Source organism: Gavialis gangeticus, unplaced genomic scaffold, assembly GCF_001723915.1.
Source record: "Gavialis gangeticus isolate Ggan-Ray unplaced genomic scaffold, GavGan_comp1, whole genome shotgun sequence".
Taxonomy (NCBI): Eukaryota; Metazoa; Chordata; order Crocodylia; family Gavialidae; genus Gavialis; species Gavialis gangeticus.
The window spans coordinates 12,087,538-12,107,899 of record NW_017729022.1 but is presented as its reverse complement, the minus strand read 5'-3'; the positions used below and the strand labels follow the sequence as shown (position 1 = coordinate 12,107,899).

The window sequence follows — 20,362 nt, the reverse complement described above, 5'->3', positions numbered from 1 at the left end:
AGCCTCCTCTTAAAGACCCCCAGGGTAGGAGCCAGCACCACTTCGCTTGGAAGTTGGTTCCAGATCCTAGCCGCCCTGACTGTGAAGTAGTGCCTCCTGGTATCTAGTCTGAATCTACCCTCTGCCAGCTTGTGACCGTTATTTCTTGTCACTCCTGGGAGTGCTCAAGGGAACAGGGACTCCCCCAATGCCTGTTGGTCCCCTCTGACTAGTCTGTAAACAGCCACTAGATCCCCACTCAGCCTTCTCTTGTGGAGCCTGAACAGGTTCACGTCCTTTAGCCTCTCCTCGTAGGGCCTGCCCTGCTGTCCCCAGTCATGCCAGTGGCCCTCCTCTGGACCCTCTCCATGTTGTCCACATCCCTCCTGAAATGTGGCGCCTAGAACTGGACGCAGTACTCCAACTGCAGCCTGATCAGTGTCGCATAGAGAGGGAGGATCACCTCCTTAGACCTGCTTGAGATGCATCTGTGGATGCATGACAAGGTGCAGTTGGCCTTCCTGACTGCATCCCCACACTGTCGGCCCATGTTCATTTTGGCATCAATAATGATTCCAAGATCCTTTTCTTGTATTGGTGCATCTCTAGTAATAACTTTTGTTATAAAAGATCTGGCAGCATGGAGAATTTGATAAACAAGAAGAGCTATAAACAGAATCAGGCTCTGCTATGAAAGCCCTTGAAGACAAAGAACTTGAAAAACTTTTACTGTACAAAAAGGTGAGCTGATTGGTGGCTTCGAGTGGGTGCAAGGGCAGCTGATGCAAGGACATTTTAGCATTTGTATCTTCAATGGACTGATTTGCTACATATAAAAGTATATGCAGGATACTTCCGGTTTTATACCTGAAAAATTCAGTTCTTGCCCACATGATGCTTTCCTAACCAATCATTAGTAACTAAAAATGCCAATCTATTAAACAATGCTGTCAGTGTCCAAAATAATTACACTACATCTGACATACAGGCTGCTTGTGGACGCTTAAAAAAAAAGCAGCAGCAGTACTTTAAACTTGACACGTTTCCACGATGAGCCCAGCACAAACCCAGAAGAGGGAGCGCCTTAGGTAAACCTGGCTCGCTCAAGGTCTGTATAGATTGGGCACTTTTGCAGGGCTTTTCTGGCACTTATCTAAGAGCTGATTTAATCAGCTTTAGTTAACGTGCCAAAAAGCCCCACTGAAGCACCCAATCTATACAAATGCTGTAGAGCCGGGTCGAAGTACCGCCTTGTTTTGTTTTGTTTTATGTCTGCAAGTACCAGTAAATGAAAAAGGAAGCCTTATGCAGCCTTTTGCAGACTGAAAACTGAACACACAGAATAATTTGCCCAAGGTCACAGAGAAAGCCTGTGGTCAATCTGGAAACAAACTTTAAATCTTCTAAATCTTGTCAACTGCCTTCACCACACAACCACCCTTTCTCAGTATTGCATAGTATACATCTGTGACCTTCCTACTGCAACTTTGAGAACCTGCAAATTGCAACATTTCCAATAAAAATAGTATCAGTTAAAAGTTCATGAATATTGTTGTGAGGTTTTTTCAAGCTAAACTACTGTAGCAATTTCAATACACGTGGAATTAAACAATTTGTATGCACATTAAAAAAAAATATGTATTTTGCTGAAAGTGTCCAGTCAACAGCAAATAATGTGAACCAGGGCTAAGTAAAAATTCCATTAAAATGACTTCTTTCAATCCCAGGCTTCCTTCTTAGATGCCAGATCTCTGTGGTAAAGGAAGGACTGAGGTCTGAGTGTCAAGTCTCATTGAAAAACTTACAGGTCTGAAATTTTGCCAAAGTAAATGCAGGTACTTGGCTTGTTTGGCACAATGTGTTTTTAGAATAAAGAGTTTTCAGAGGTAACACATGTGGGTAAACCTGCATATGTAAAGTTTAAGGAACTGGCTTATAATAATATACTAGTTAGTACAGTGGTGCAGACTAGATGTCTAGACAAGATAAGATGGTAGAACTGCATTTTAAGAATGCCTTTTCCTTGTCCTTATAAAAAGGAAAAACAAAGTAATAGCTTCTTAGGTAAGACTGACAGGGAAATGCCCCAATCATGAATGTAACACTGGACACATTTGTCATCACTTTGGAAAACAATCACTTCAACATTCAGCAGTATGAGCTGAACACAGAAAGCTGATCCTTTATCATATGTTTTTAAAACATTTAACACATTTCAAACCAACCAGCAGTCTAAAGCAACAACACTGGATTATTAGACCCCTATGCTTAATTCACAACCAATATGATGAAATATATGTAAACAATGAACGCATATGAAAAGAGTTTATATTGACAATTTAAATTTTTATAATAGCATTTAAGTCTAGTTCTGTATCTGTGCAAAACTGTTTTCTATCATGTATTTCTCATGAGTGCTTTAACCAGTCTAAGTTTAAATGCTAAACCAGAATGTCTCTACCCCCTTACTATGGCATGTAGCATATATTAATCAATTTCTTGTTGCAGATTCTATTATTAAATAAAGAGCAGATTTTAGAAGACCTAAAAGCAGTTTGGTGCCCAGCTCCCACTGAGTCTTAGTGGAAACTGATTATCTAAGTATTTGAGAATCTTTGAAAATCGCTCACATTGGTGTTCATAAAAACAGTCACTGTTAGGCCCCAACTAAGACCTGAACTCTGCTGTACTAGCCAGCATGAAAACATAGAGAGAGAAAGTGAGACTATGTGTTGCAGAATTTACACTTTAAATGAAGACAGACAAGGGATTGGAAAAAAAGAAATACCATTATCTGCCTTTTCTTAGAAATAGAGGGTGCGGTGCTTACAGATGTCAAAAAACCCAAAGGAAAAAAAATGGCATTTTACTTTAAACTTGGTATGGCCCTGCACTGAGAGCGGCGCATGCCCAGAAGGCACACTGTGTTAGTGTGACCCGGTTTGCCCAACATCTGTATAAACTGGGCACTTCAGTGGGGCTTTTTTGGCACTTTTCTCTGATAACTGATTGAATCAGCTTTACATAAAAGCACTAAAAAGCCCCACTAAGGGGCCCAATCTATACAGACATTGGGGAGCCAGGCTGAACTAACGTGCTTCCTCTTCCAGTAAAGTGTCAGGTTTTTTTTCCCCATGTCTGTCAGCATTCAGAGAGATTAGGGCACCATTTCTACAGTGATGACAAGCACATGTATAAATATAAGCAGCTGTATGGTCCTATGGAAATGAATGGGACTGCACTCATACTTAAGCATATGCTTTAGAGCGTTGTTCATTTGGGGTTCAAGCTGACTTGCTCAAAATATGTGTCTGTGGCAGAGCTGAGAACTGAATCCAGGCCTTGCGAGTCCCGGTACACTTATTACAATTTTCCCCTCTAAAATTTAACCTAAATTCACACTTGCCAAGAGTTTTTAAGATCTTCAGATGGAGGGCACTGCAGAAATGCAAAGTATTATTTCATATCATAACTAGAACACTTAAACCCTCCATAAACAGCAATAATAATGCTTTTATTGGTTATTTTTAGATCACAAATAGATGTAAAAAAACCTTTCTATTACACAAATAGATGTATTATCAAATGTTCTGCTGATTAATAAAGATGATTTATGATCAAATTTCATTTTCCAGATTTTAGGTTCTGCGATGTTCCATTATATTTTTTGCTTGACTTTGCCAACGGAAAAAGAAACACCTAAAATAGCCACACCAACAGTGAAAGAAGACATAGAGGTTGAGTTTTTTAAGCAAAATGCTTATATGAAATATTCTGAGTACCTTTAACAGAAAAAAAGAAAAGAAATAACCTTAGGGGCATCAAGCTGTTTACTCCCTTCCTGGGTAGTACTGGATTTGTTCACTGCCATATGCAACGCATCTTATCATTCAGCAGAATCATGCATCTGGGCCTGACTGAAAAAGCACTGTGTTAGAATTTAGAAAAGCACATTTTGAACATTCTGCTCTTTTTCCTGGTTGCTGCATGCAAGGGAAGCGAGGAAGGATTTGTTAGGAGTTAAGAAGATGTTATGAAAGAAGGGAACTTTGGGGAATTGGAACGAGTTAAAAACAAGAGAGAACGAGCCCCACACCTAGTTCCAGCTCCTAAAGGAAACAGCCAAGGGAAAAGGAACTCAGAAGAAAGCAGAAGACAGGCCTGGAAGATGCAGTCTTCTAATAAAATCATTCTATCTTAGGCACAGCACAATATAGGGAATAACTTAGGGAATAGCACAAATATAAACACACAGCAAACTTGATTCTATCCTGCCAGTAAGACACTGTTTAGACTTCCATGACTGTTCATAACAGTTAATCATCAAAATTAACCAAATATATTATTCTGTAGAAGGATAGCTCTTTTTCCCCTCAAGTTTTGTGGCACTGTTCTCCTTTGCAAGTATTGTACTGCAATAATCTAAATCTAGAGACCCTGTAATAAAACGTCAACTATTCCAGAAATAGCTCTGGCTTTCTAAGCTTTAGAAATAGCTTTCTAAAATAATACATATTTTTAAAATCTTAATTTAAAAGTAATTAGAAATTATTTTCATACCAAATTAAAGATGAGTATTACTTACTGTGAAGCCAACCAGGTTATTCATTTCAATGATAACGATAACAAATAAAACACTTTTACTGCTACTCATGTCAGAGGTTGAACTAACCACATGCAAAGCATATGTAATCTAGTACCTTTTAAAAGCTTCTTTATAAATATCTACAATTGTCTTATTACCATGTCAGGGGGGTTTTTTTGTTTCCTAAAATATATTTACCCCTGTAGTTTTCTTTTAAATATTTCAGCTACATAATCAATTTTGTGTAACTAGCTATATTAAAAACTGCATAGTAAGGAATATAATTTTATGCTGCCAAAACAAAGATATGTTTTTAGTTCATCTGAAATGTCAGCAAAATATGTTATAGTGAGAAGCTCATCCAAAGCAAATTGTTAACCTGTAGAGTTCATCAGAGAGTGACAATTCAGTTTCCACGGCCTTTTATTTCACCTTTAAAATTTTTGCAGACATTCAAATTAAAGTCAGGTTGTAAATTCAAACTTCTAACTCTCCGAGTCCAGAGATAAATGAAACAGTGTTTAAAAGTATGCAAATATAAAGTCTGATATGTCGGTATTGGCAGTACCTCATAATATTTACAAAAATAATTCTATGAAATGTTAAACCATCATCTAATTTCTTGAATTAAGCAGCATCTGGAGCACGAAGTAAATCATTCTTAAATCTCTTATCTGAAATATGGCTGAAGTGCTCTTCAGGTGATTTTATGACATACAGTTTTATAACACAACATGTTTGTTTATGACTCAGACTTAACTGAATTAATCCACACTAGTTCTAAACTTCTCAGCATCATGTTTAAAAACTACCAATGAGGATTTTGTCCTCTAGATTAGAAATATATCCTACCCATAAAACAATATTTTAGTAAAATACAAAAAGTATCTTAATTGAGATTCTTTTCTATGAAAGTCAACATCTCTTAAGATCTAAAACAACTTAATGACATGAAATAAGAGAAACTGTGGTCCCTTGCAATCAAGATTTTAATGCTATTCCTCAGGCTATTCCAAAATAAGGTCCTGAGCATAATTTATTTTACATACCATTTAGATGAGGATGTGGAAAGCATGCTGGCCAAGTTTGCTGATGATACTAAGTTATTGGGAAAAGCATTTACACTAGGGGATAGGATGTGGCTCCAAGCAGACCTGGACAAACTGGAAAGGTGGGCAGAGCAGAACCAGATGCTGCTCAATAAGGATGAATACAGAATGCTTCATCTGGGCAGAAGTAACCAGAGACATGAATATTTAGGTTAGGAGGAGATGTCCTAGCCAGCATGATGGCTGAAAGGGACCTCAGGATTATGGTTGATCACATGATGAACATGAGCCGCCAACACGACACTGTAGCCAACAGAGCTAATAGCATACTGGGATACATTAGCTGATGTGTTGCAAGCAGGGCTAAGGAAGTAATACTTCCTCTCTACTTCACGTTGGTAAGACCCCAGCTGGAGTACTGTGTTCAGTTCTGGGCACCACACTTGAAAAAACATGTGGAGAATACTGAAAGGGTCCAGAGAAGGGCCACAAGAATGATTAAGGGGGCCTGGAAGACAAACCTTATGAGGAAAGACTAAGGGATCTGAGACTGCTCAGCCTGGGGAAAAGACGACTGAGGGGGGACTTGGTGGCTGTCTATAAGTACGTAAGGAGTGAATATCAGGAGCTGGGAGAAAAACCATTTACTAGGGTGCCCCAGAGGAGGACAAGAGGCACTGGCCATAAACTGTTAGACGATGGTTTCAGGCTAGATGTAAGGAAGAACTTCTTTACAGTAAAAGTGACCAGAATCTGGAATAGACTTCCCAAGGTAGTGGTGCAACCATGGAAATCTTGAAGGTTAGACTTTGCACATAAACTGGTTTAAGTGATCAGAAACAAGTTATTATGGTTTAAACTTGTAACAGAACAGACATTTAGTGCACATAAATCAGTTTAAAAAGGACTGAAACAGGTTGAATATAGTATCAGAACTAACTGATTTGGGTCAAACCAGTTTATGCAATGTCTGTCCCAGACCCCTTGCTGGTTTAAGTTAAATCAGATTCCCCCATCCCAGCATGCTCTCTGGGCTGGGCAGGGCTCTCTGCTCCACAGCAAAACTGGCCCCTCCCCTCTGCCCCCTGGCTGGAGCTCCGGCAGAGACTTGCAGGCACAGCAGCATGTACTGGCTTCCCCATGCCCTCCTCTTCCCTCTCATCCCCCACCCACCACTTGCTGCGTAAGCAGAGATCCCTTTTTCTTCTCTCCCACAGCACAGACCATAGCCAGCATGTGGTCTGCTAGCTAATGCTCTGTAAGGCAGACAGGACAGTGTCTGCTCAGGGCTTTTTGAAGCTAATCAACAGCTCAGCTGGTAATGTCCCTGCATTCCTTCCTTCTGGAAAAAGCTGTTTAAGAAGAGCTTGAACTAATGAGCAAGGCTTTGTGATGGGGTGCTAAACACTGATAACAGAGCTGATAAAAGCTCTGTTATCAAGGAGGGGGTACCCCTCCCTAAGCACAGCATACTGCCGAGGCCTGGCCATGCCCTCCTCAGCTCAGCCCTCTAGAAGGGAAGGAAGGGCTGTTCTAGCACCCCATAGCTTCTAGCCTGAGCCATTTCAGGCATGTGCTGGCATTTTTTCAGTCCAGAGTGGATGTCTGCACAGTTACAAAGTGATTTAGCCTACCCAGGTTAGACTAACTTGCAAAGATTGAATCAATTTAGGCTCAGGCTTTTTGAATGTCTGTCCCTTGCCCCAGAGGAGATTGGACAGACACCTTGCTGGGATCATTTGATATCAGTAGTATTCCTGCCCAGAACAGGGGGCAGGAATGATCTTTCAAGGTCCCTTCCAGGCCTTAACATCTATGATTCTATGATCATAAACTGCATTAACTGAAATACAGTAAGGGTAATAATGCACCTGTCACTTTAGATCTTTCTGAACGGGACATTTATTTTGAAGCCTCAAAGTTTCAGTCTTGACAATCATATTTGTAAGGGCTAGGGGAAGATCCTCAGCTGATATAAACAGCCAATGCACCAATGAATTCAATGGAACAATGACAACTAATAAAAAGCTGAGAACCTGTCCCACAGTCTATAGTTTGGGGGGAGGGGAGAGGGCAGTAAACAGAGAACTAATTATTTTACATTAGCTTTAGCTCATCTCATTGTCCTAGGCTCTGCACAAACATATAACAAATGACAGTCCCACAAAGAATTTATAATCTTTCATCATATCCTAAATTAAAATATAAATATTTATAGATTGCCGCAACCAAAAGAAATTAAGCACAACCATGCAATTTATTATGATTTACAGTAAACACTGACAGCTGCTAAGCACATTAGGGCCTAAAAATTAATTTCCCTTGCAAAGAGCTGGGAAGTTTTCATCAAGGACACTGATTAAATAATATTTTTCACAACTGAGCTCCTTGTTCTTGAAAGGGTAGTAGTAGAACATCAAGTGTGGCAGCATGGCACAGCTCTGTACATGATTTTAATCTCTAATGGGACCTTTGGCCTCCCCTGATAGTTTGGTCTCAGCCTCCAAGTCAGATCCCCAAAAGAAGAAAATACATTCCAGTCTCAGCTAGAGGAAAGCAAAATAGGCATGCCACAGCTTCCTTCAGGCACAGAACCAAATGCAAGAAAATTAACACAGAGTAGCTTCTTTCCAACTGCCCACACTCCACACAAGATTGCTTCTTTCAAATAAAGATTTATAAAGGGGAGGTGGGGAGGAGAACAGGGTAAAGGAGTCCTCAGTACAAATACAATCTTTGGTGTCAACACCATTCTTTGTCATAAGACATAGGCAGTTTCTCTTCCTCCCTACCTGGACTGAGAGTGAACCAAGAAGCCACTTTTCCTTTTACACTTTATTTTCACTTTTCCAACCCCTGAAAACATTTGATACTTGAGGTTTTCAGAGAAAAGGTGGTCAGTTCCACCGCACAAAAGCTGAAAATACCCAACATCTGCCAGTTCTTCTGTGAACATGTGGCCATGAACGCAGCTTACAATTTTTCTACCCACTGAAAAATTTTACTTTGTTTCTGTGTCACGCAGGGACAAGGTATGTAGAGTTCATCACAATGACTCCACCCACTTACACCAATCAATGAAGGAAAATTTATTAACTCCCTCTGACCCAAGTCCGAAGATGAAGGAAATAAAGTACACAAAATTGAAACCAAAATAGAAGACGACAGAAGACTGTCAGTGAAAGACAGTCCTCTATTTTCCAATGTTGTAGATGCAAATGATACCCATACCAGTGGAGACAAGCAAATAATGGACATATAGAGATGAAATCTACTAAAAATGATGATGAAAAATGGCTTACTATAAAACTCTAAAGGACTGAGGACAAAAGAGAGGGCTGTTTTCTCAAAGCTACTGCTGTCAGATAATTCATCTTTTTCATAATAAACTTTCTACCTAAACCTCATATTTTGCCAACATTTTAAAGCAAAGTCAGTATAAAATAGACTTGAAAAGTCAAAACTACTATCTGTAACCATCAGAATTTAACAAAAATTTTAACTAGAAAAGCTCCTTTTGAAATGTTTTCTTGACAACAGTTTCTGAGAGACGTTGAAATATAGTGCTTTGTTTAATCTTTCAAGAGAAATGAAAATTAGTGTGCTGGGTGCATCTTTTCCTTAATGTGATGTAGTAGTGTCATAGGTTAATAGATAGAACAATAAACTTCTATTAAACATCTTCAAAAACCACTCATCAATACTAAGAGAAGGGGCTAGTAATAAGAGAAACATTTATTTGGATTAAAGCATTGTGTATTATATAAAGGACTCAAAAGGAAACAGAAAAGAATACAACCCCAAACTAATTTAACAATGAGTTAGTATGCATTTTCCTCTCCTATTCAGATATGAAATACTGCCAACCAAAGCTTATTTTTAGAAGATTGCTACTCAAGAGGTAAGATTTTTTCATCTTTTTAAGACAACTATTAACAGTTTAAATTCAGTATGAAAGTACATACGGCTTGCTTTAATATAAAAACTAACTAAATCTGTAATAAGCTTTTAATCCACTGTATATAATACTGTCTGAATATGAAATAATGCTCTGAAAACAGCCACTTAACCTTATTATATTTTTAGAACAGTAGCTTGATCATTATTATTAGTTTTGTAGGCTCTTAGGGCAAGTCTTTTCATTTTTTTCCACATACCTGTAAATATATAAATATTAATATTAAATGTAAATATTAATACTTGTTTCCTCATCTGTATTCCCAACCTGGAATTTTCTGTTTAGAAAAAAAGTGTGGTCAAAAAATGTAATATTGTTCTGTAAGGGGAAAAAAGTTATATCCGAGCACGCCAGTTATATTGCTCAGAAAGCCATCATACATACACGACATCACTGCCAAAAAGAAAGCTAAAAGGCTCACCTGTTCAATCTCTTTGGTTTTTGTTGCAATCGCTTTTGAACGGCCAAGAACCTGGTTGTCTTCATACAATTCAGTAGCATCTGTTATATTTGTCTCCGTTTCCTCCGGTTGTTCAACATACAATGGAGCTGAGGACCCCGCCTTTATAATGTATAATCAATACTTATTTTTTGCTCTAAAGCTAAATAAATGTCTATTCAATACAATTACTTAGTTATATAAAATTTCATCCTTTTACAAAAATGTATCAATGAGGAAATTTTACTGAAAGACATTAAAAAAATAAATTATATAAAATAGATTTCTGACTATAAATGGTTTAACAAGTTGGGCATGATATCAATAAAAAGTATTTTATAGAAAATAAACACCTTTAGTGAACTTCAGTGATGTTTGTGAATCAGTCCCTTGATCATACTGGACAATTATCCCTAAGACAATACTTTTCCTCTCTTTTCTCTAAGAAAGAAACTGGAGAGAGGATATTAAGAAAGCTCAGCACCTAAAATACAACAGGGACGCTGGCAAAAATTTCGGGGCAAGGATAAAAGCAATGCAAAACAAATGAGAAAGGACAATGACAATGCTGCAAGGCCATTAGGCAGGACTGACAAGTTTGAAAAATGCATGGAAGAATTCCTGCAGCATTCAGACTTACAGGATAAATACTGAGAGAGGATTAACTACTTTGGTATCTGTTGGTTAATGAAAAGCAAACATGCATTTGATTCCTAAATTAAAGAAACCTTAGTAGGATATTAACAATGGACATGGTGCTCTCCAGGAGAGAAAAAGACTGCCTTGCCCCCCTCCATCAGTACACATTGCTACTACAGGCACAGACAAACATAACAGCTAAACCATTCCAAGAATGTCATTGGCTGGGAGCCAATTCCCAGTTGTCCTGGGTCAGAAGTGTCTGCATCATACACTGCTAAGGGTTCCATGTCACCTTTCTGGTATCGCAGTGCCATGGAACTGCTACTATGGGGTAGTACTGAGTACCAAGCCTGACTACAATTTTCTGGCTCCCGTTCTCACAGAGTTCACTGAAGATGCATTCCTGTGCTTTACTGGAATCTATGTGATGCTACTGTGCATGGGAACTTAACCTGAATATATTTTTTAGAACAATACTTTCCTTGAACATGCTTATTAGTTTTGTAAGCTCTTAGGGTAAGTCTTTTCAATTTTTTTCCACATACCTGTAAATGTAAATATTAAATGTAAACGTAAATATTAATACTTGTCTCCGTATCTGTATCCCCAACCTGGAATTTTCTGTTAAGAAAAAAGGAAAGTGTGGCAAAAAAAAGTAATATTGTTCTACAAAGGGAAAAGGTTAGGGGGGGATACCTAGGAGTGTGTGTGTGTAGAGCTGGGGAATGCCTGGACCTTACCTTCTGGGTTCTTGGGGAGCTGGGTACTCCAAGAAATGCCAGAGCTTTTGCAAATTTTAAGCCAAACGTTCCCCAAGCCACTCATCAATGTACTTCAAATTCGAAACTGACCAGGGTTTGATGCATCCCAGACTGATTTGGGGGATGAAGGTGAGATGGGCTGCCTGGACCCCTTCTTCTGTGTGTTTGGGCTTCAGAGGCAGCTTTCAGGGGGTTTTAAAGATCTAGTAAGCTTCCTTCCATTGGTGGCAGTGGAGTCCTAGGGCAGCCCCCCAAAGCCCCCAGCCCTCAAGCATACAGAAGCAGAAGTCCAGGCAGTGCCCCGCTCCCACCCCGCATCTGGCCACCACCCACCTCAGGTAAGTCTGAGATGAAGAACCCTGATGAGTTGTATGACAGGGGGCCATCCCTAGCCGACCTCGACATCAGCCCACCCACCTGTCTAAGGCAGTCTGTCTTGCCTCTCTTGCCACACCTTTGCTGTTACATACAACTTGATGCAAGTGGGAGGCTGCCCATTCTAAGCCTTGATGCCAATGGCAAAATACATGGCTCCAACCTCCCTTTACCATGTCCCATGCCTCACAGATGGCCTCCAAACAGCTGACACTCACTTAGCCCTCTCCAGGGCCAGACTCTGTCCATGTGTTGGGCCTCCTACGCATGCCCCCATCATTGGATCACACTCATGCTGCCCCTTTTCCTGGGTCACACTCATTCTCACTCCACCCTGGGCTACAGGCACTCTGGCCTACTCTGTATAGCCCTTCAGGCCCCCTTGGCCCTACTCCATACAGGCCTTCAGGTTTCCTCTCTCACACTCTTGGTCCCAACCCCTCACAGACCTTTAGGCCACCCAATTCAGGCCCTACTCTGATGGGGCATCAGGCCTATGGCCCCACACACTGAGCTGATTCCAGCCCCTGGCCCTCTCTGGCTTCAGGCATCTATCAACGTACGTGAACCCCTAACTCTGCCTACAGCCTACTCAGGCCCCAGGTGTCCTGCAATGTGCCTGGACCTCCCCCTTGGCCTCTCACTAGGCCTCACTCTTATTCAGGCCAATTCCCACTGGCCCTGGGCCTCAGGCCCTTCTGGCCCCCTTGGTCTTGCCCATAACCCCACTCTCTCAGGTGCTGGGTCTTGGGCCCTCCTGGCCCAAACCTGTTGCTTTTCTTTCAGGGTATGCCCCCTTAGCCTTTCCCCTCCATGTAGTAGCCACAAAGCAGCTGGGGCTGAGGCTTTATGGAGCCCCATCCTCACCTTTCACCAGAGAGGCACAGGTGTGGCATTTTCTGGAGACTGCCCCACCACAGAAAGCCCCACCACACCATCCAATCCCAGGAGGATAGTTTTCCATCTTACGCAGGACCACTACAGGCCTCCCTGCCCCGGTCTTTCACCTCCCTCTCTAGGCTTCTTGATGGTTTTCCTGGGTTGCTCACTCTTGGGAACTCTGTCCCAACCTCCACCTTATAACATAACCCTCAGTCAGCAACTCCAACTCTCTCTCAGACCCTTACAAGATACCTCACATCAGGGGTCTGAGCTTCAGCCTCCGTCATTCCAGACTGCTTGCCGACTGATCCCCTTACTCTCTCGCCAGTGGTCTCCCCTTTAGCAAGACCTTCACTCGCTTGATCCTGGCCCCACTCTCCATCCAGTCAGGACCACAGACCCCCGGTTCTGGAACCCTCATGGTGGGCATACTTGACCTTCAGCCACTTAGCTCCTGGCTCCAGCTTGGGCCATTCGAGAGCCCTGGGTCAATCTACAAACAGCCAACTCCCTCACTTGATAGGGGTCCATGCCTGGGCCCTTCCATAAATCACACCAGGATTGCCTGGAGCCCCACAGATCTTGTCCAAAGCAGCCCTTTACTTCGCTAAGCTCAGCTGAGCCCCTCCACAGACCCCCTCCAGGGTCAGCCCCACTCCCTAGGTTTCCCCAGGCCTTTCCTTGGTCACCTATTCTCTCAACAGTTCTATTCTGGGGTTTACCTAATCCCTCTGTAGGCCCACGAACTTTAAGCCGCTTCTTTTCATGCTGACCTGTGTGTTCTCTAGGCCCTTGTACACCCAGCCTCTCTCAATAGGCCGTTTCTGGCCTCTCCCTTTTGCCTCTCCCTTGGGCCTCTGTGTACACAGCCCCTTGCTACAGGTTGGCCTCTCCACAGTCCCAGGCCTTCAGCTCTCTCCTCAGGGCTCTGGATCCTACCTGGGTCCCTAGGAACCTCCTCCTCCTCCATTGTTCCTACCCTGACCTCCGTGATCTTCCAGGAGCAGAATCCTCTGGCCAGGCAATGTTACTCCATCAGCTTTTCAGTTGCAACTGCTGGCCATGTTCCCTGGGTCCGGTCTTATACTTAGGCTGCCAAGCCCTCCTCCAATCAGGTGGCCTCCTGACTGCCATGTGACCACCTGATAGGCTCTGCTCTCACCTGCAGGCTGCTCAAGCCCCTTAAAGTGGTAGGCACCAAAGGTGCCCCACCACAAGTTGCTACCAATGAAAGCACTCTCTCTTTAAAAGCAGCAGAGAGCTGCCGCCTGAGCCCCCAGCCAAGGACACTGCAGTCAAGTGCAGGCAACAGAGTTTGTGACAGTAGAGTTCTGGCTGCATCCCAGAACAGCTAGTTACTATGTGGGGAAAGAGTGGTGCAGTATAGGACGCCTGGAAAGCTTGCTGTCTGCAGATAACACAGATCTGGTTCATAGAGACCTGATTCAAAATAATATTTGATAATCCAGGAATACTTTTAAACTAGTTCAGGAGGCTTAAACCATTCTAAGCTGGCCTGTACACCTGGATGCTTGTAGCTCAAACCTCATTTAAACCGATCCAAGTATTATGTCTGTCCACACCCAGTCACCTAAATTTACTTATTGTACTGATATGGAAAAATGATTCAGAATGCAAAGTTAATAGAAAAGCAAAGAAAAAGGATGACAAACTACTATACAGTGGAACATTCCAGTAATGAATGGGCTCAGAAAACACAGCTGTTAAAGGTAGTAACTTGTACAAAAGCAAAATGGAGGAAAAACTCTGGTAAGATTTGTAAGTAGTAAAAGAAGGTTGCAGAACATTAAACTGCTAGAAAAGGTTAAAAAGAATGAATTAGTAGTTCCCTGAGGGCCTGCATAAAGTTCTGAGGCCATATAAATAATTAAAATGGCTCTGCAAGTCCTGTTACTTTATTAAATCTCAAAATGCTGTCTCTAATCGAGTCATGCTGTCATTTTAAAGAAAATTAAGCATGTTAAAATGTTTAATCCCAATCAAAGAAAGTCAAACATTAAATACCCAATCAAAATATTTAAATTAGAAAATGGTGTTACAGGATTGGATGGTACAGTATGGTACATTTTTACAATAACATACTAAGCAAGATGTATATAACTTGCTTACAAAGTTGTACACATGTAGGAGACTTAAAATATGCACACACTTGTCACAATATTACATTAATGTAAGAAGAATTTATGCTTCCGAATAATTTTAATATCTACAAGAGAAAAATATTTATACCTATAACCAGATAATTTTAGATGCCAGAAGTATAACTTCAAAATACAGATTGCCTGTTTGTTCCTTGATTACTGGCAAACAAATGTAACACAAACATACACTAATTATATATTTAAACAAATATTTACAATATATATTTACACAAAATTCTCTGAATTCAACAGTTTAAGCAGATATTTCCAGCACAGAAGAAAATCAAAATATTTAAAGGACCTTGTGTACATTATAAGTGTTACTTTGTTTTTCTTGAATAAAGATTAAATCAACCAGTAATGCTGAAAAGGGAAGTATCAGGTTGGAGGGAGGTAGCAGGCACAGAACCTAAGGAGGTCTTGGGATTGATTTTGTTTAACACTTTCATTACAAACTTTGACACAAAAGAAGTGTGCTGATAAAATTTGCTGATGACACAAAGTTAGGAGGCATCGTCAATAACAAAGAAGGATTGTGATGTACTACAAGCTTAACCAGACAATTTTGAGAACTGCATAACTGAGATGGTAAGAAATTCAATAGTACAAAATTAATGTTCATGCACTTAAGGATCAATAACAAGATCATGTGTTATAATCTGGAGGGTTGCCCACTGAAAATGGCTGAGAAGGACCAATGTTCATCACAAAATGACTGGCAGCCAATATGGTGGAGCCATGAAAAAGGAAATGTGATCCTCAGCTAAGACCTAGACCATAGGTTCCCAAACTTTTTCTAACTGCATACCCCCCTTCCAGATTTTCCAGCTGCTCACATACCCCTACCAGCATATTTTATATTTTAATCCCTTAAATGCCAATTATTATTATAATGAAAATTAAAGCTGCCATTACAAAATCTCTCCTGTGTGCTCCCAAGGGTATGTATACCACAGTTTGGGAACTCCTGCTCTAGACTATATTACAAATTTCTGCTGGCAGTGTTGTCATTTGGGGTGGAAAAAGTCTGCTCCTGCCATGCCTGTTGTTCAGTGTTGTAGGTATTGTTTTACGAGCAACGCTAGGTGTGTAGAGGGGACCCAACCACTTCATCACTGCTGTTAATGCAGTTAAAATGTCCTAAGTCCCTGTAATGCAGAGAGACTAAATGCAGCCAAAACTGAGGTATAGCCAGCAGAGACAGGGAAGTATTACCATCATCAGACAGGACCTTGGTAAGATCTCAACTAAATCATAATGTTCAAGAAAGACAAAATCAAACTGAGACAGGTGCAGAGAACAGCCACTAGCATGATCAAAGGAATGGAGATGAGTCTAACAAAATGAAGTCTGAGAGGAGATAAAATTGTTGTCTTTAAATACTGATACAAAGTAAACACCATGAAGGAAGACACTGGCCATGACCAAGTTTAGGCTGGAAATTATGATGGTTCTAAACATCAGAGCAGTGAGGCTTGGGAATAGCCTTTCAATTGTAGTAATGGAGACAGAAAACCTAACTCCTTTTAAAATGGAGCACACTTATGTTAATGAAAAACACTGTATTGCCTATAACTGTACAGAACTAGATCTGATGACCCAGAAGATCCCTTTACATTTTTTTAAATCAATAGATCCTCATTTGTCTATTTTAAAAATCGGAAGACCCAGACAACTAACTAACAATTTGACTCAAAATTCCCTTGCTCTCTTAAGACCCAGTCCTGCAAGAAGCAAAATGAGAATACAAGGAGGGTCTGGCCAACATAGGCATTCTTGCATGTCAAAGGCCTTTATCTGTCAGGTGTAGATTAGTACTAACTCACACTGTGCCAACAAAATTTACAGGGAGGTTTTTTTTAGAAAACGTAAGCTCAAAACACAAGGCTCAGACCTCCAACACTGTGTGTGCCTCAACTGTTATTTGTTTGCGAAAAGGTATAAACAATATATAAAAATGATCAGCCTTTCTGTGAATTATAAAATGAGAAATCTAGAAAAGTTTAGAAAAACAAGGGAGTCTAACTGTTGTAATATTTTAAAATAAATATATTTTATCAGACTTACATCATATTCAGTAATTTCAGGTAAATTGCTTTCATCAGCATTCTCTGCTTTTTCAGCTGCCCACTTGCTTGCAGCCTCAGCAAGTTCCTTTTCTGATAGCCTGCTACTTTTTTCCAGGGCCTATACAACAGCAAAGTTACAGGTTAGCTTTAATATAAAATATTCACATATTTTAAACAAAGCAGCAAGTAACTATTCAGAATCAAACACAAGTTTCAAAATGAGGAAAATAACCAACTATAGAAGCCACTTGTGTGACAAGCCACATTTTAGAAATACAAAAATCCCCAAATCCAAGGATATGTTTTACTAAACCAAAAAATGGGCAAATTTTTTGGAGGAAAAATTAACAGCTGAGTAGGAGTGTTAGCAAAAGTTCAGGGAATTTTTGGATTTTAGTCTTAATTTTGTTCATATATATACACAAAAATGGTGTTCCTCCAAAAGTGCATGTGTGCACATATATACATATACACATAAAAATATACATATGCACATACATACACACACATATAAATACATCTGTATACATATATACATTGATATATGTGTGCACGTGCATATAGAAGTATGTATACATTCATATGTGTGCACACATGTGCACAGAAGTATGTATACACGTGCACAAGTATGTGTGCATGGATATGCACTCAGTTTTGGAGGCACAGTTTTATAAATAAATTTATATGAATAAAATGTAACCAGGGTGCAAGCAAAATCTGTAGAGCCAGAGACAGACCATTCTGACTGGGTGATATACGGATGTCTGTAGTTGATTGTTTATTATTAGGAAAGTAGAAGCCAAGTAATGCGCTTAGTGCGGAAATAATTTCTTAAACAGTATTGATGCGACTATTTTCATTTGAAAAGGCAGATTAAAAAGACCCCAAAGCAACACCCAATTCTATTTCAAATGACCTACAATTTTCCATAAAAGACTGTCTTAATGGAGGCATTATTCTGATAATTTAAGTAATTTATGGAATAATCTACTTGCATAATTATCTTATTATTCATTGTAATATATACAGTACTTACCATTCTATTTTTATTTAGATTGGTTATTGCCTTTTATCCTTGCAAACCAGACAGAGCTATTAAATCAATCAACACTTGTGTCTGACTTCTTTTTGCATAATACTACAAAGCTCCTCTTTGACTATCTCCTGAATTCAAGTCTTAAGTCTTAAATCAACACTTCCATTATCTCTACTCTATGACCTCAGCAACAGTCTGAAAAGTTTTTTTTTCAGTGACTTAATTCAAGCATCTCATTACTTAATTGATGCATATCACATAAAAATAGAATGCAAGTCCAGAGGCAATAGAAGGCAATAGACATATGAGGCAGGCAGGGGGGATAGTGTGGGTAGCCCAACTCATTTTTCCCAGCTGTTCCAAACCTTCCAAGAACAATCACGCAAACCATTCCAAGCTGCTATTTTCCTCCATATTCCTTTCTCCAAAATCTATCATCTTCAATCTGACTTTTTCCCAGCTGCCAAAAACCTGCTGTGACAATTTCCTCCCTTTCCTTAAATGTGGCCCGTGTGAATATTAAAATAAGACTTTGATTTGTCACTGGTCAGCTCTGTACTACATGAAGTTAAATCAAAACACCATGTCACTTAACATTTCAACAGTCCTACAAACAGGATCTGACTGGATATAAATATGAAATATAAGAAATAGAATCTGCATCAGAATTATTTCTTTCAAGTCACAAACAAGCCAATAGATGTATATATGCACAAGGAATCTCAGGTGTATTTCATTTTTTTTCTTTGCTGGGCCAAGTGGCAGAATTCTCAAAGGTACATTATAAAGAAAGAAAAACAGAGATAAAGGAAAATATTTCTCACAAGATAAAGTACACCATATCTAATTTGACCATTCAGGTTATCAGGATAGAATTTTGTTGAGTCAAGACTGACCATTTAAAAAAATTAAGGAAGAGGATCCCAAATACATTTTTCTACGTCTCCCTCCCCCTTACTACATATATAAACTACAAAAAAAAATCCTGCTTTGCCTCAATTAACAGAAAGCAGTTACTTACGTATTGTAGAGTTCTTCTTTGCTTTTATTTTGATAAAGACTTCTAGCCTTACAGTCAAGACAGTTGTTAAATGAAAACACCATTGAGTTGTTAACTAATGGCTATAAATAACAGCAGCTTGTGTTGCAAACCATGCATATATAAATAAAAAGCGGTAAAACATGGTCAGAAATAAAATTTGATGTTTTTCAGCTAGTGAGTTCAGTGAAATGAGTTCTTCCCTTGGCAGGAGCTGCCACATCATTTATTTGTCTCCCAACAAGAGGAATGTGTAGTAATAAAAATAGACAGCACTTTATACTTAGAAACAATTGAAAGCATAAGTCTTCAAAGTTCTTGAAAGGCTAGATTAGAATTTACCAGCTCTTTAAAATACGCAAAACAAAAGTTCAAAATTCGCAAGCATATTTCATATATCAAACTGTATGGCTACTTACATTAATAGCTTTCAAGACCTACTCTCTATAGACTATAACTTTGTATTGCAGGTATGGTGATACCACCAGAATGTTTGTCACCTTGCAACTGCTGATGTATGGTACTGGGGTACTTACATCTGGTACTGCTAGAAGTTTTGCTGGCAAAAAAAATGGTACACTCTGGATAGAAGGCAGAGCAGCATGGCACCTCTGAGACTAACTGGTTCAAAAAGGCATAAGCTTTCATAGGCAGCAGCTTACTTTGTCAGCATGAATGGGATGAATGAACTTACATTCATAATACCTGATGAACTAAGCCTGTCACTTAAGAAAGCTTCTGCCTCTCTGAATAAGTTATTCTCTAAGGCCATGTCAACACAAGCAAGGACTTTTGTTCCCTCAGGAACAAGAAGCAGCAGTACACCTTGTGCCCCTCCTACTTTTCCCTGGGGAATGCCAGTGCCACTCGCTCTCTGGCGCGCGGCAAGTTACCCCAGGTGGAATAGGGGAGGCTAGGGCCAGCATTAGGCTGGCCACAGCAGTCTTACCTTGGTCCTGGGCACCTTCTGGGCTTGCAGCAGCAGTGATCCTGCCACTTGGAGCTGGGCCAGCAACCGGAGTGTGGCTTCAGCCGCCCTTTTTTTTCCCCCGTGAGTTTTTTTGACCCCAGGATCTCCCAGGGTCAGCCCCCACTTCTCTGCCCCTCCTCCTGCGCTGCTACCTTGCAGCACAGAGAACAGCTGAATGTGCAGTATCTGGCTCTGCAGACATGTCTTCAGCACCACATACCACACAGCCATGCTCACCTAGATACAGCCTAAGGTGCCCTGCCTTTTGCCCAACTTCAAACTAACACAGCTAACAAATGGTCTCTACTGATGGATAGAACAATGGTTATCAACCTTTTAGACTTGAGGCACCTTTCAGAAAATGCCAGCTCTTAAGTTTTCACTTGATTTTTGACTAGAGAAAAAATAGAGCCATT

The 20,362-nt window shown here is 40.2% G+C and overlaps 1 protein-coding gene across 4 annotated transcripts in view; it reads right to left on the bottom strand.

Moving 5' to 3' along the window:
- PPHLN1 (periphilin 1) overlaps positions 1–20,362 on the bottom strand; it is a 152,181-nt gene that overhangs the window by 53,796 nt on the left and 78,023 nt on the right. For all 4 annotated transcript variants that reach the window (XM_019514594.1, XM_019514595.1, XM_019514596.1 and 1 more), the window contains 2 exons: positions 16,900–17,019; positions 9,993–10,133 (listed from right to left, as the gene is read on the bottom strand). In XM_019514594.1, coding sequence (XP_019370139.1) covers positions 9,993–10,133; positions 16,900–17,019 — 261 coding nt within the window. The remainder of the gene's footprint in view (positions 1–9,992; positions 10,134–16,899; positions 17,020–20,362) is intronic.